Here is a 17,310-nt window from a genome sequence, read left to right as displayed (position 1 = left end):
AATTACTTTAAACTTTTAATGAAATTTTACACTATAAAGCATTCACATTACCACCATTTAATACTACTAACCAAACAAACTGTTTGTACACGACTCTATTTATTTGACAGTAAAATAATCATATTACTATTATCTTTTTTTAAAAGGAATACGAATATAGATTATTCGCTATTTACTTTTATTTGGACCATGTCTTCAAGCAGAAAACAAAATTGATAACTAAGACTATAAAACTACACCATATCCAATTTGCGTGGCAATTTTAATTTCGCATCATTATGATATGTATTGGAAATATATGACAAATCTTTTTTTTAGTTACCTTAAATATTCTTTGGTGGATTTTGATTAAATTTTTATTATTAAAAAGGTTAGTAAAGGGAATCTCAAGGTAGATTCAGCATTGAGTCAAACAATCAACTTAAATTAAACTATTGAATAAAAGTCAGGCAAAACAAAAAAACTATTTTGTCATTCAAAATGTAAAGTATTCTTCATCAATTGCAAGACAAAGAATATAATGTTGAGATGAAAATTCAAATTTGAACACGATTTTACTTAGTTACCATTTCTTCAAATCAAATAACATTTTGCAAATCTCATTAATTATAAATTACAATTAAAGAGACTTTGTCAAATGAAATTCATTTATTAATTGGTTAAAGAAAAATGACATAACATTTAATTTTGATCAATATCTCTATCATTAAAGTATCTTTGACTAGCATTTATTTATAGTTAAAATAAATAAATTAGATAATATAATATATTGCATAATATATTGTTAACAATTTCAAAAATTACGAAGTTAATTTTTATCAATATTGAGTGTTTTTCTTGCATAATTTCTCTGGATTTATTTTTTTAATATCATATGTTTATATAAATCGATGTTAAAAAACCATGCATTGCACAAGTTTCTACAATAGTTTTCTTAAAGTTTCACTTATGTCTCAAAATACCGAATATGATTTTCATACAAGTAAAGCATTTAATAACAATAAATTATTAATTTTTTAATAAATTTTTTTCTTGTTGACCAATTTTTTATCTAATCAACAACCAATAAAAAGAATATCAAGTGTTCCATTAAAAATAGGCCTATATAAGTATCTTAAACGATAATAAAATAAAACATTCAACTAATCAAATAACTCTACTAAACCCGCTAACAACTAACAGTAAATGAGCAATTATTGAACACTCATAAGATTTTATTTTTTTTTTCTTTTCTTGAATTAATATTATGGCGTGATTAGAATCGTGACTAGTGTCGTCGATTGAAAAGGAATGCTCGTGGATGGCAAGGACAATTCCCACACTTGGATAGACGTTCTCCTCGTGCAAAACGTGCCAATCCAAGAACTTATTATTTCCTTTGTTTTATTGTATAAAATACTTATATTAAATTATACATAATTAAAAATTATAAAAAAAGTGATATTATAAAAGAATACTATTAAATGAATTAAGTAAGATTTCATTTAATTATATATATATATATATATAGAGTAAATAGTGTTAACAACAATGGCAAAATGATATATGAATTTTATGGTAATATACTACTTCTATTAGAAGTAGAATGTAAATGTAGGGACATTACTCATATTGTATAACTTTTGTCAATACTCAAGATATTATACATCACCAACTCACCATCTAAAATCTATCACAACAAAATTTCTTCACCTAACAATTCACCAATTTCCATTTCTATACATAAGCAATTAATGACTTTTTATTTGGATCACGAAAAACCCAACTAATTTCCTCTAGGAAAAGAGTTTTTTTTTTTTTTCTATGAAAATTACCTTCCGAATAAGATTTATTTCATCTGTACTTTTAAATTTACTTCGAAGTTTTTGCTTCTTTGGAGCAAAACAAAAGAATATAGGGAATATTTGCATAATAGGAGTATTACATACTATTGAAATTGTATACAAGAAGAATTAGTTATTTCCATTAATTAGCCACAGTAAACGTTTGTCATTTATATGTACACAAGAGTGGTTTTTACAACCACTTATACAGAAAGACGAATCCATGGAATAGAGATACGAGAACACGAAGTTTAGGGATCTACAAGAACTACCTAAACCTTGTCATTTTCAAACTCGTGAAAATAGTAAAATTGATGTGAATCTTTAGATTCCCGAGTATGTTATTCATCGTGTTTGTGCAGGCGTTTTACAATAACATCAACTGGTAATGACCCTAGAGGGCCAGGTGATTCGACCGTCTCAAACAAGTCATCATCCCCACTTTCTTCAAAATCATCTTCATCAGCAAATTGATCACTAAAATCTTCATCATCTTCGAGGACCCCGTCCGCTGTTTCCGAATTTGACATTATATCTTCACCGGAATGCACTAATGCAGGATACGAATGCACAGTAGCTTGAGTTATCCTCTCGAATTCTTCCACCCTTTCAAGAAGCGCATCTGGACCAAGATCAGTATCGTCTAGTAACATCGCCTTATTAGACTCGATTGCGCGATTCCATAGAGACATCATTCTTGGGCTTGAACTTACTGTCTTGGGTTTAATTGATTTGCCTGAATAAGAAAACATGAAATTTGATATCAGCTACTCTTATGAAAAACCGTCTCTCAAATAGACAACCTCAAAACAAGAAGCCCACATTTTTATTTTCTCTTTAATTTGTATTAAGTCGGCTATTTAGCCCATATATTTAATCCGTCTCTCGGAGAGACCGTCTCTCACAACAATTTGTGATTTGATATGTATGCGTTACAAAAAAGACGAACACTTGAATGCAGCTCGACACCCGAGTCAAAAATAGACAATTATGCAACGTGTAGGGCTTTCCTCGGATTTGGATGTTCTGTAACTAACAGACCTTATCTTGCTTCCCGTGGGCCAGGATAGTGTTCGGAATCCTAAAAGTTTCAGTGGCCATGGTGCGAGGCAAGTGTTGGACATATTTTGCATGCCTGAACAATTCTTCAGTATCCTCGGAACGTAGCTAAAAAATAGTGACTTCGTTTGGGTGCATAATGGATTCAGTCATTGGGGTAATATCCCACCAAGTGGTTGGTTGTCGGAAACAACTAGTATGCTTTAAAATGTGTTGTTCTTTTAGTCTAAAGATCGTGAATTATATTGATTCCGTTATGATCTCTACAAGAGTTGATTTAAAAGCTATGGCCGTGTTGGTCTTTGTATTATGAATAGTTTTAGTTTCCGACATTGATAATTTATGTTCGAGCAAAAGAAATGCTAAAATACTCACAATGCGTACCCGAATCATCAGAGGAGATCATCAAGGCTGTAGGAGTGTCTGGGTACATAGATTTCCAGTCGTGTCCTCTCCACATCAGTATCTGCTCATCATCGAAGGAAAGCAGTACACAAGGAACCAATTCCTGTTCAACACACGGGAAGATGATAATAAATTGTCGGGTTGCTAGTTGATTATGGTTATGTTTATGCCACCGATTCAATATGTCGTAATTACTAATGCTTCCTTGAAAAATAAAAAAGTATAAGGTCCATGGATGTTTGTAATTTTGTATACAAACATGCCATAATCCACGCGAGTAAAAGTGATGAAAAGTAGTAAAGTGAAGAACACAACAGCCCGACCCACCCAACAGAAGCTATCAGTTACCTAAATACCAGACTATTCAAACATAATTTGCAGATAATCCGCTTTTGAATTTGCTTTTGGCTCAAAATAACCCAAAACCGACCATAATTCAGTTTTTTCGATTTGCGATTCACAAGATTAGCGAATCATATGTCAATGTCGGATTGTAACACAATAAACCATTATGTGTAGTCTGTGTAGATACTATTTTCTCGAACAAGTACGAATCTCGAACAAGTAGAGAACTAAGAAAGGTAACAATGTTTTCTGGGCAACTCACAGCATTATGTGGCAATACCATTTTCTGGATACATGCATGTAACCATTCAAAACGAGAGCAATCGGGATCAGACAAAAGGAAGTTTCTTTACACACCATTAGTTTCGCCCCAATCTTCTTGTAGTCACTGGGGTTTAGTCCTCGGCAATCAACCTTCACGAGATTACTTCCTTCAAAAGCTTGCCTCACTTCATTTACAAGGTTATCATAAACTCCGTTTTTTGCTGTAGGATTAGGATATAAAGACGACATGTCACATACGCAGAATATACGTATTATGGAGCAAATATAACATAATAGTGGATAAATTGAATCAGTTGTTACCTAATTTACAAATTGGCAGAAGGTTTTCCCCTTTTTGTCTTAACTCATCAGCTTCTTGCTTCGTCAAGCCTTCCGGGGCATCTTGAATGAGCTTTGGATAAACTGGTGCAGCTGGCTTCCAAAGCATTATGGGATATTGTGGGCGAGTATTGTACTTGTAATTTCGACCACGGAATAGGTAAACTACACCACCAGCACGATGGATAATCTTACCTCCTGTTCTCTCCTAACATAACAATAGTACAGGAATCAAGAAGATAGACTCATCTTAATTGAGCTGAATATGCTTTATCTTGTACAAAGAACCGATTCACGATATTTCAGAGATTACAAGATCTACGCCGGATAGATGAGAAGAATTGACTCAAAATGTCTTACGATCATGAACAAAACACCATAAAACAATACTTCTGTGAAATTCAGGGAATGAAAGTGTTATACAATAAAAATCCCTCTCTTTTTTTCATTCTCAAGATTGAAGCGTTATACAATATATTACACAAATGTATCATTCCTATTGCCTGAAAACCAAAGACAGCTATATCAATCATTTACTCAAATTCTTGTATGAGACAGTTTTACCATGAGACATGCCTCATACTCGGATTAAATATCCCAATAATAGAAATTTTTAGCTTATGGGCTTCTTGTTTTGATGTCGTCTCACCGTGAGACAGTCTCATTCAAGACAGGTTGAATCATTTAAGCCAGATATTTCCTATAAAACGAGTTCCCCAAACCAAATTAAATTTTGAAGACAGCCTAGCAATGTGGTGATAGCATGAATAAGATAATTGATGGAAGGTTACAACTCAATTCAGAGACAATGAATCCAGAATTTGCAAATGTAGATAGAAACTAAATAGGGAGATGAAGTTCAATGAACAAACCTCGAGACACTTGCAAACATTATCCATGTCAACAGTTGGAACACCCTTGCACTTAACTTTGCAGACTCTTCTTCTCTTCCAATGTGATTGTATCAACTCCAACATATTGTGTGTCAACCCATCCCTTCCTAAAACAAAATCAAACTGTTAGCAGCTATGTAATCATGAACAAGTTCATCATAACAAACACAAGAAGTTTGGCTTATTGCACTGACAGCAACTCAAACACTGTGATAAGTGGAAGTGTTCAAAATAGACCCAATAATCTGATATTTACCCGATCTTGGAACCAAACCCGACTTCAAAATGAATCTAAAATCTAAAATAATGTAAAAATCAATATGATACAAGAACCGATTTTAAACCGACCCGAAACACCGGACCCAAAATTGACCTGATGACCCCAATGAACACCTCTAGTGATAAGCTATGCTACTCCGAGTTTTTTTTTTTTCCACATCAAGTACCTATGTTGAATCCTGAACATTTCAATGTTAATATGACGCTTGGAAACAGACCCAAGTACAAATAACATAGATGATAAATTGATAACTCCACCAAGAAAAAACAACACCTGCATTACATGGGTACACTGTTCCGACTATAAGTAGTTAATAGTCCTCAAATTCCATTTAGGAAAATTTCGTATTTACTTTTTAACCTAGGATATGAGAAAATTTTCAGTTTGGCCTCTCAGTTTAACAACCTCGTTGAAAGTTCACGACATTTCACCACAAGTCTAGCCATTCATTAACCCAAAATAGCAGTTCTACAACAATATCTATAACAAGAACACACCATTACATTGTCCTAACTCCTAATGCCATGGCATATGGCTATTTAAGAGGGTTTAGTTCATGGATGTAGGCAGCTTTACTGCAGAATATCAAAGAGCTACTCTTGTGAGAGACCCATCTCTCGGTGAGAGGAGCTCATATTCTCATTATATACTTATATTAGATGGGCTATTTAACATAAGGCAACTCTCTCTGTGAGACCGTCTCATACAACAATGTATCAATATCAAAAAAAGATTTTCTATATGATTGAATGAGCTAATTTACTCTAATGAATAACAATCGAAAATAAGAGAACTATAAATCTTTGTTTCCATCATAAACAATCATCATACCGATTCCATAACAAATTCAAGAGTAACAACCCACTACTCTCATCAATTCAGATTAAGCTTAGCAAATAGCCTATCAAAAACTTAAAATAACATGTTAGCAACCAAACGATCAATCATACCCTACCAAGATAAGAGCTCCAAAGCTCATAAAGCCTAAACCAAGACCCTAAAATTGACAACTCAATTCACTTCTCCTTAAAAATATACTTAACCTATAACTTTTTCCCCATTCAAATTTAAATATTCAGACTAATTTTAGCAATTTCCCATCTAAACTAAATCAAAAAGTTAGCAATCAAACAATCAATCATACCATACAAAGATTAATAGATCATAACCTCAAAGCTATCCCAAGATACCAAATTTGAAAACCCAATTCACTTCTCCAAAAAATGAAATAAAGCAATAACTTTTTCCATCTAAATACATTACATTAAAAAACTGGGTCATCAACAAAAACAAACCAGTCATACTGATTAAATTACATACCAAGATTAATCTGTCTATTATCAGAAATTAGAGGCTTAATTAGTGCTTTAATCTCAGCTCTTGACAAGGGTTCACCAAGAATTTCCTCTCTAGTTCTTCCATCTTTAGGAAAATCTCCAAGCTTAAAAGGTCCAGGCATATCAACCCTTTTAACCCCCTTCATCCCAGGAGGAGGAGGATTAAAAGAATCAAACAGAGGAATCTTCTTTTTCATCATTTTTTCAGCTTTCCCTTTTAATGGAGCTTTTCCAGTCCAAGGCCTTGGCATTGAGGGAGGAGCAAAAGGCAAAAATGGGGGTTCCCTTATTGCTAAAGGTTTAGCCTTTGGTGTCTCAGAATAGCTAAATTTGAACTCAAATGGAGCTCCAGGAAGAAGATAAGAAACCCCAGATTCTCCAATTACAACAGCACGATCATCTACTTGGGTTTCCGGGTCGGGTAAAGGAGGAGAAATGGTTTGAGGAGATGAAGAAGAAATGGGTTTGAAGTATTTGGTTTTGTTATGGGGGATTTTGGTGAATGCAGGGTGATGATTGTTGGGTTTTGAAGGGGTTTTAGGGATTTGGGGATTTAGGGTTTTTTTAGGTTTAGGTGGGTATTTGGGGATGGGGATTGGAGGAGAGAAAGAAGGAGATGGTTTTGAAGAGGGAGGAGTTGAGGTGGTTGGAAGGGAGGAGAAGGGGTTGTGGTTTGGAAGTGAAGCTAAGATTGCCATTGACATAGGAGTTGAGAAAAAAGAGTGGTTATGTTGGTTGTTTGTGATGATATTTGTTTGGCCTTTTTATTTTTATAATTGCTAAATTTAATTTTAAAAATAGTTGAATTTCCAAATATAATTTTTTATATCGTGAAAACTTTTTTGAATTTTAAAAATAATTTTTTTTTTACATTTTTATGTGATAAAATGATTAACATTTATGGCACTATAATAATTTCTTAATAGAAATTAATAAATTTTGACAATTTCAATACGCTAGTTTTATAAATGTTATATGTTTTTTTGTTACTCGTACATAATGCAATTATGAAATTGCTTGTTTCCCATCTCATGCATTGGACCGCATCCATCATTCATATTTTTTGTAGATTAAAGAAAAATAAATTTCATATATTCTTAACTTGAAGTAGTTGAGAATAAGAAATATTTTTTTTGTTAGAATAGTCTTGGAAATAAATTTAATTAAGGTGGGATGAGGCCTATATTACAGTGTGTGATTACGAATTACCGTCTCAGTGTTTGAATACCTCTGCAGTTATTGGCAATAAAGGATGGATGATTTTATCAACCAACCTTCTCTAGATAGGTCGTGTCAACCAACCTTTGCAAAAATTTAGCTTGTATGAACTGGGACCCATGACCACCCGCTCTAGGTCATCGATACATTCCCACACCCAAGGACCAAGAAGGAGGGTAGTTAACGGTTAATCCCCTTCGAAGAACATTGTTCGATGACCAAATGTTGACATGGATTTGTTATTTTGTATTATTTACTATTTTTATGTTCTTGTCATATTGTCTCAACTGAAAATAACATCATACAATATATTAATTCAGAACATTTGTTACTTTACAATAGCATTTGTCCCAAGTGTCACTTATATAAGTATTTGTGTTATTTGTCACTTTATATATAAGCATTTGTTCAAAATGTCACTTCATACAAGTATTTGTGCTGTCAAGTGTCACTTCATATAACTATTTGTGCCAAGTATCAATTCATATAAGCATTTGTGATCTCAAGTGTCATGTCACTTCTTTCAACAAGACCTTTACATGCTTCATGTACAAAACTCTATTTATTCTTGCATTTACTTATAACTCTATGTATTCTTGCATTTCCAAATTAATGGAAACTTTTCAACTCATCCATTTAATTAAACAACAACAATCCATCACCTACTTAATGGACGACCCTATGCATTATTGCATTTTCTTAGTAAATTTTATTATTATTATTATTATTATTATTATTATTATTATTATTATTATTAAACTACTCTTCTCTTTCACCTACTCTATATGTATCATATCAACATTTAGTTTTCACATTAATAATTTTAGAACTACCTTTTGAAGTACTCCTCCCACTCCTTCAAATTAATTTTAATTCTTTTCCTCTTCACAATGCAATATTACTACATTGATGATTATAATATATATATATATATATATATATGTGTGTGTGTCTAATCAATTAATAAATATTTCTTAATAGTAAGTATTAATATAAAAATTTTGAACGAAAACCGTGCATAGTACGGGTATAATCCTAGTAGATATTAAGAAGTTGATTATAATAATCTAATTTGATTTGGTATAATTTAATAATCTGATTTGATTTGATTTGATTCTAATAATAATAAGTGATAAATTTAAGTAATAGGTTGAAGACAACATAAAAGTTAAATCTCAAGTTCTCTATAAATCGATCCATCAATTTTATTGAAAAACCACTATTTAACTCGATTATATGAGAATTTTGAGTGAAAAGATAGTTTTCTCATATGGAAAGATGGTGTATATTGAAACGAAGAAGCTAGTATTCTAGAGAAGATTTGATGGCACATTTACATACCTAGCTTACCAATAAGATCACGTGATTGCACGTGCATGTCTACACCAGGTATTTTTTGACATAGTTTATAGGTAGTTGGGAAATTAAATTTGAGGGTAAATAAATAAAAGCTTAAAAATAGAAATATAGAGAAAGCAACAGAAAGAAGAAGACATAATAGAAAGTTAAAAAGACAAGGGTAAAAAATCATTAACAAATGTACTTTAATTTTTGATCTGATCTTTATTTATAGATTACTCCAATGCTATTTGGTCAATTATCATGCAATAATAATAACATTTATTTGTTTTATGTATAAGACAAATCCTAAGATACCTCCTTTCCTAAAATTCAAACATTTCTAGAAACTTCAACCCTTCCTAATTAAGTAATAAATCATCCCACTTGAAACCCTAATTTAGAAATAATGACACAAAGATATAGTGAGGCAGAAAACAACACTTAACAAAATAAGGGCATTGGTCCCCTTTTCTCTTTAATTTCCCCACCATCAAACCAACAACATTTTGGAAATTATTTTCTTTTTTTTATGTGATGTCTACCAAGTTTATGTCAATATTTGGCAGCAAATTGTAACTTGGATTCAATGCAATTATCAGAAAGCTCAAATGAGCTTCAAATTTTTCACTTTTCTATATTTTTGCTTAATGTATATATAATATACTCATCAATTCAATCATGGGTATGATTGGATAATTTAATTTGTTGGTAAAGTCTTTATACCTTACAAAATCAAGTTTATTTGCATTAACATATTATTTTACTCTTTTTTTAGAAAAGAGAAAAAAAAATTTATGAGGGCGGTCTCACTATGAAACACGACTCGTGTATAGATTAAATAGCTCAGTTTATTAAGAGATGATAAAGTATGAAAATTGTTATTATAAACATGGTGGATGTAAGTCCTAGAATATAATTCTAGAACAATTATATATGGAGCACTTTATGTATGGATGATTTGCGATACAGATCGAACAGTGAAGGATAAATAATGCAGCTTTAAAAAGTTAAAATTACCCTTCGTATAAGTTAAGTTGTTATATATATATATTGTATTGATGTATTTTCTCTTAATGGAACAAATTGACCCATGTAAACGGGTATATGCTTATTCAAATAATAAAATCAAATTAAATAGAGTCAAATCTAACATACAATAAATCTCAATCTTTCTATATCTTTACTACAAATATTTTGACACACTAGTAGAATACTCACAAATGTGCACAATAATATGTTTATTTTCAAGCAATTATAATTAGCCTAAGAACAATATACAAAAGCCATTAAAAAATTGCCAAATATAATAAGTTCACTTACCTTGAATAAGCTATAATTAAGGTATTAGGGTAACATAACCTTATGGGTACATCAAAGCGTTATTATAAATTTTGCTTGACATAATAAGGATGAATAATATAATCAAATTCATAATTTATATTTATATATGTAGGGACATTTAAAAAAACTTAACTAAAAATTTAAACTTATAATTAATATCAATTATCACGGATTGGCTGTTGGCCAGGTATGCAACTGAAGATACAATCAAAATTAATTCTTTCTGCTGTTGCTGAAAGGATGATCTCTAGTTTTACCCTCGAATAAAAAAAAAGGTTACATACACCTTCATTCTATATATATGTATGTTGCTACCTTTCAACCCTAAAGCCAAGAATACAAGTACTCTCCCCCATCATTCTTCTCTCAAATATATTGACCTACATTATTAAGGCATAATCAAAGAAAGGGAAGATGGCAACACTAAACCATTTTTTTGATAGTTCCCAAGAACAAATATGTTATGTCCAATGCAGTTTTTGTACCACTATCTTACTGGTAATTATCTTATACTATAATTAAAATCTCAGAAATAATGATTAAGTGACTTAATCACATCATTTAATATATTTTTGTACCAAATTCTAATAATATTTAAGTGAGTTAATTACATGATTGTCCTCTCTTTTTGTGATGAAGGTAAGTGTGCCTTATTCTAGCATGTCAATGGTGGTGACAGTAAGATGTGGTCATTGCACTGGTCTTCTCTCTGTCAACATGTTGAAAGCCTCCTTTGTTCCTTTTCATCTTTTTTCTTCCCTTAACCAAGAACATCAGGTAATTACTTTTTTTGTAACTACAAATAAATTCTAATTAATTTATTAACTTTAACTACCGTTTGGTAGATGGTAATAAACGGTGGTAATGAAAATGAAAAACTAGTGTAATTTTGGTTGAAAAATCTCTTGGCTACCTTGATGGTCATGCTTGTCCAACTTCAATCATTTTATTTTCTTCATAAAATTCATTTCAATGCATTAATATTAAGAGAGGTGGTATTAGGTGGTAATGGAAATTTGTAAACAAAAAATTTTTTTGTGATCAAAGTTTCATTACCATGGGAATGATATGGAACTTTTGATGAAATTTTACACTATAAATCATTCTCATTACCATCATTTAGTACCACTAATCAAACAGACAGTAAATATTACTCCCTCTAATAATTAATAATCTCATTTCTTAATCGATCAAGTAAACAAACACTTTGTTATTATACGGATAAAATATGTACATCTGTTATAACTTATAAAATGTTGTTGCATTAAAAATAAAAATGCATGAAGGTTTTCCTTATCTATATATAAATAAAAGACTAGAACATAAATAATTGTGCATCATATATATATTATATGATTTGGATTTTGGATCATGTGAAAATCAATTAAAGTGCTGAAAACTGAAAATAGGTATACATAAAAACTTATATATATATATATATATATATATATATATATATATATATATATATATATATATATATATATATATATATATATATATATATATATATATATATATATATATATATATATATATATATATATATATGGTATACATATTTGGGTGGCAATTTTGTAAATAGTTGGATATTTGTACATACATGCTTAAAAAGGGTGCATATTTATATGACATTTTTGTAAATAATATAAATTTTTTCCATTACAAAAATAAATACACCCTATAAGATAATATGTACCCCTCTCTCTCTCTCTCTCTATATATATATATATATATATATATATATATATATATATATATATATATATATATATATTTATGGTTTTCAATTTTCACCGCTTTAAGTATTTTTACTAGATTCTGCCCCTATATATATATATAATTATTATTTATTTATTTATTGTAGATGAGTAATTATAGGCAGCAAGAGGAAGTGGACACATTAAAGGCAAATATGGATAGGCACAGCACCACGTTGTCTATGGAACCCTCCTCGGAAGAAGATAATGATGATAACGATGAGGAAGATGACGATGAAGATGATATGATCGCGGTTAAACATATTGTTCATAAACGTATCATATCGTTTATTTAATTCTTTTGTTTTAAATTAGTTGTAATACCAGATTTTATGCTCATCGTTTTTAATAATTTAATGACAAATTAATTAATTATTTTCTTAATTAGTTTGATTACAAATTACAAATTTCCTGGCATAAGAATAATTTTTGGATTAATTGGCAGCTCCGGAGAAGAAAAGAAGGGCACCATCTGCTTATAATCGATTCATCAAGTAAGATCAATTATTTATGATATTGTCATTCATCAAGTAATAAATATGTAACATTATTATATTAATATTTTACTAATTACTAATTACTAATTACTAATTATATGTTTATTACTTCATATGTTTGATAGAGAAGAAATTAAAAGATTGAAGGCTATGAATCCTAACATGAGTCACAAGGATGCATTTAGTACTGCTGCTAAAAATGTAAGCTTAATTGTTCATTAATTAATATATTTCTCATCAAAATTTTAAAAGTTTATACTCCCTCTTTTTTGTTTTTTTAATTCCATTTATTTACCGATCTTAATGCAATTAAACTCAAATAACTTTAGTTTTGGCCAGGTTTTTGAAAATTATAAAAAATTAATATTTTAAAAATATATATAATTCAGACAAATACATTTATTATCCCGTATAAATATATTTTTATATTAATTAAGGAGAATTTATAGTTTTTTTAGTGGGAGAATCTATATTGTAAGTTCCACTATAATATGTAAATATATACTCTAAACAAGAATAAACAAAGAAAAAGTTGTTATTTATTGTTTTTTAAAATGAAATTTTTATTATTTTACTTTATTTGTTTTACCATATTTAAAACATGATGATTTTATGTTAATAATTTGTAGTGGGCACATTACCCATCTGCCCAACATGATGTTGATGAAGGAAATGGTGGCCATGAGAACAAAAACGTTATATACAATAACTTTGAACAAGATGTTGAGGTTAGATGTTCTTTCCTTAAATTCTTTCTTTTCCTATGATAATGCGTTATGATTCAATTAAATTCTCATATTGCTTTTCTAATAACAAAAAATTTAAAATTTAGAGATGAAAAAAAATTATTTTCAAAAGGCTAAGACATTTCATAAAATCGTCGAATTATTAAGATGTAAGAAGTCACAACAAAAAGCTGAAAGAATTTTTTTTTTTTTTTGGAAGAAAAGCAACATATAATAGCATCATAAAAAGTTAGGGAACATCATAAGAAAATAGTACAACCTCATGCTCCCTGAACACAGGGAAGAAGGAGAGACAACTGGAACGAATAGTACATCATTACAAGGCCACTTAACATCAAAATTAAATATAATAGCATCGTTTACATAGGATGGCGGTCTTGCGAGCCTAAAAATTGCTTGAAAAAAAATACCTCTAAGCATAAAGAATACCTCTAAGTTGTTACTGATTATTTATTACCAGAAATTAATTCCATTTCTTTAGTTGTCTCTGTATCTTCTCATTTCCTTAATATCTTATACACTAAACAATTAACAATAACAACACTTAACATAACTCATATCTCTCTTTATGCATTTTATTTGTCATACCAAATACCCCTTATAAAGACTTTTATAGCTTTTAAAAATTATATTAACAACAGATAAAGTAATGAATGATTATAATTTTAAACTATAATATAAAAGAAAAAAAATTTCTTAACCCTAGAGAAAATTCTGGCATGTCGGATTTTGCAGCTGTTCTTTACTGAATTATAGCAATATATTAAAATTCAATTCCATTATTGCTCCTAATAAGCTAATAACCATGTTAAATTAAATGAAACCATAAGAAATAAATACACTCTTTAGAATGTCCCTATTATAAATTCTTCAATAAACACAACAAGTTAATTAATTGTGTGCCCTAGTAAATACACCCTTCAAATATAAATACATCTTTTACTATCATACAATATAATAAAAGACTGTAAAATTTTACATGACATTCTTATAGTGATTTTTCATATGAAAAAATTCTTACCAAAGTTAAATCAACTAATTTCTTAATATATGAGTAGTATATCACAATTCGATATATGTTTTAAAATTTTTTTGGAGTATTAAATTTTTGATCTAAAAACTACATAAGATTTTCAATTTAAGTTTCTTAGAATATATATTTGCTTTTTTATGTTGATCAAGTATTTGTTAATTAATATAGTTTCTTCATTAAAATTTTTAATTTCTAAAATATTTCATAAAGAAGCAAAAGATACATGATAATCAAAAATTATTTTGAGAATGACAAACAATCATTGTGAAAATATTATTAAAAGATTACCTACATTTTGCCTTAAAAAGTACGAAAGCTTTAACTAAGTTTTTTTTCGTTAAGAGCACTATACATTCTAAAATTCTTTATCTATTTTATAAGAAATATTATAATTTTATACTGATAATATGTAATTAAATCTTTATTTAAAATTTATATTTATATATACTTTTGTACTAACAATTTCGTGCATTGCACATGTTTTATACTAGTTTGTTATATTATATAAATTAAAGTGATAACTTTTTAGATATAGCGTAGCAAATTCAAATAAGTAAATAGAATATTATTTAATATTTGAAATTCTTTATTTTTAGGGGTTGTATGAGATCGGATATTTTCATTACATGCACTCGCTATAAAAATCTTTACACAATAATCCAAACAATAAATTTGAATGTTTACAAATGTTCTTGGATACCCATCAAGTCATATTCATAGTTTTGTGAACATCACATGACAAAATTTATGACACTTACTAATTATAAATATTCAAAAAAAAAAAGTGAAAAATTTATGCAAGTTCATGGGTAAAATAAGTGAAGTGACTGACACATATGGAAATTGCATTTCTATCTGTTGTGAAGGCTTTCAGGTCCATTTAGAAGGCAAAAGATTCGGTGAAAGAAAGCCCTCAAAGCATTTAATTATCAAAGACAACCTCAAAATTTAGTGATCAAGACATCTACTTACAACAATTTATTGCTGAATGAGAATCGAGTTTTTGTCTTAGATAGAAAGCAAATACTATTTTTTAGGTAAAATTTTAAATTCGATTCTCGCTCTAAAACGGCTAGTTAAATAATTTTTAACTTTTTTGTGTCCTAGTAAATGTTTTTTGATATTGATTAATGGACATAATGCTAATATGAAGTTTCTTTTGTATGTGATCTAGTAGAAGTATGAACTATTGGTAATCTTATATGGAGAAATGAAAAATAAGTTACTTATTGTACGTCCACTCGAATTATGAGCTAATGAATTTATTTCTACTATTGTTGTAGACACCAAAAATTTTTATTAATGGTGTTAAGTTCATACATCTTTTATTTTTATGATAAAATATCAATATAATCATGTATTTTCTCCGAGTTTTTCTTCTTCTTAAATAGAATTTTTAAATTTTAGTATCAAACTTTACGAATTCTCACCGATCTATAAGAAAACATATTGTGTGGGGCCTTGAAAAATTATTTCGTCTCAATATATATTTTTTAAATATTATAATTTATTTAAAATTTTTAGAAACTCACGATTAAATTTATTTGGATTTTGAATATGCATTGGGATCAACCAAAACAATTTAAGAGATAAGGGGACAATATAATTAACTTTCTCTTATATTCTCAATAAAATTAAAAGCACAAATACAAATAATATAGCATAGTGCTTAGTTGCTTACATTTTGATATTACAAAGGGACATGTTAATGTCATGGTCCTACCAAAAAAAACACTACACGAAAATATAAGTTTAAATCATGAATCTGCCTCTTATATCATTTAAACCTATAAATACGAGTTTCATATAGTTTGAACTCAAATTAATATCTAATTAGTCATCTAGCTATTTAGTTATAGTCCAGTTTTGTATCCTTGAAGGTTACTTACCAATGTTTTCGTCTTATAAATCTTGGTGCTCGTTAAACATGTCTATCTAAAAACAAATTTAAAAAGAAAAACTTGTCCTTACGTGCATACACAAACATTTCTCTAAAAATGTTGAACTAATAGAATATATTATTAATTTTATTTTGACACTTAATTTAACCAATAGTTTAAACTTTTAATTTAACTAATTGCTTCTAACCATGGAAATATACTTGAAAAAACTCTTGTTTTCTTTCAGAAGCTCCTTCCAAACTGTATAATATAGCCAACTATAGTGTTAAGTTTGACTCCCAAACTGTATAATATAGCCAACTATAGTGTTAAGTTTGACTCCCAAACTGTATAATATAGCCAACTATAGTATTAAGTTTGACTCCGAGATATTGTATGATTTTTATAAACTTCATGAAATTTAAACTTGTTATTTGAATTTCTGATACTATATCAAAGGGACTATTTTTAACCAAAACTTTTGGTTGTAGTTAATATTTTAGTACTTCTATATGTTAGATTTCCTTCATTTTACTCAATTTATTCAATTTTTTAATTTTAATTTGTTTAAATGATTTTGCTTCATATATATATATATATATATATATATATATATATATATATATATATATATATATATATATATATATATATATATAGTTTGGGATATGACCCTAACACTTTTATCCCTTATATTATCTCTTTTAGTCTTGAACGACATAGTCATTTAGCTTATTATACTCAACTCT

General features: G+C 29.1%; 2 protein-coding genes across 3 annotated transcripts; one reads left to right on the top strand and one right to left on the bottom strand.

Moving 5' to 3' along the window:
* Window positions 1–1,943: 1,943 nt before the first annotated feature.
* LOC130820440 (CRS2-associated factor 2, chloroplastic) lies at window positions 1,944–7,495 on the bottom strand. 2 transcript variants are annotated; one of them, XM_057685818.1, is made up of 6 exons: window positions 6,729–7,495; window positions 5,108–5,235; window positions 4,218–4,443; window positions 3,990–4,117; window positions 3,258–3,390; window positions 1,944–2,559 (listed from the first exon to the last, which is right to left on the bottom strand). In XM_057685818.1, exons 1-6 carry the CDS (start codon window positions 7,447–7,449, stop codon window positions 2,165–2,167), a joined length of 1,731 nt encoding a protein of 576 aa, XP_057541801.1. In that variant the 5' UTR covers window positions 7,450–7,495; the 3' UTR covers window positions 1,944–2,164. The 2 variants fall into 2 exon arrangements, with proteins under 2 accessions (XP_057541801.1, XP_057541802.1); XM_057685819.1 differs by having other exon boundaries at window positions 3,267–3,390.
* Window positions 7,496–11,013: 3,518 nt separating this feature from the next.
* Window positions 11,014–15,926, top strand: LOC130820439 (axial regulator YABBY 4). The gene is made up of 7 exons (XM_057685817.1): window positions 11,014–11,143; window positions 11,285–11,422; window positions 12,513–12,681; window positions 12,851–12,899; window positions 13,028–13,103; window positions 13,532–13,630; window positions 15,548–15,926. The coding sequence occupies exons 1-7, from the start codon at window positions 11,060–11,062 to the stop codon at window positions 15,563–15,565; spliced, it is 633 nt and encodes a 210-aa protein (XP_057541800.1). The 5' UTR covers window positions 11,014–11,059; the 3' UTR covers window positions 15,566–15,926.
* Window positions 15,927–17,310: the final 1,384 nt, after the last annotated feature.

This window comes from Amaranthus tricolor, chromosome 8 (assembly GCF_026212465.1).
Source record: "Amaranthus tricolor cultivar Red isolate AtriRed21 chromosome 8, ASM2621246v1, whole genome shotgun sequence".
Classification (NCBI taxonomy): domain Eukaryota; kingdom Viridiplantae; phylum Streptophyta; class Magnoliopsida; order Caryophyllales; family Amaranthaceae; genus Amaranthus; species Amaranthus tricolor.
The sequence above is the reverse complement of the archived record's forward strand: the minus strand, read 5'-3'. Positions and strand labels throughout refer to the sequence as shown.

Bases quoted from the DNA above. Each gene is read 5' to 3' on its own strand.
- LOC130820440 (XM_057685818.1), bottom strand. From the start codon at position 7,449: ATGTCAATGGCAATCTTAGCTTCACTTCCAAACCACAACCCCTTCTCC. The intron at 4,118-4,217 runs GTAACAACTGAT...CTAATCCTACAG, and splicing joins TCTGCCAATTTGTAAATTAG to CAAAAAACGGAGTTTATGAT. The intron at 2,560-3,257 runs GTGAGTATTTTA...TTTCTTATTCAG, and splicing joins TGATGATTCGGGTACGCATT to GCAAATCAATTAAACCCAAG.
- LOC130820439 (XM_057685817.1), top strand. From the start codon at position 11,060: ATGGCAACACTAAACCATTTTTTTGATAGTTCCCAAGAACAAATATGT. The intron at 12,682-12,850 runs GTATCATATCGT...ATTAATTGGCAG, and splicing joins TAAACATATTGTTCATAAAC to CTCCGGAGAAGAAAAGAAGG. The intron at 13,104-13,531 runs GTAAGCTTAATT...AATAATTTGTAG, and splicing joins TTAGTACTGCTGCTAAAAAT to TGGGCACATTACCCATCTGC.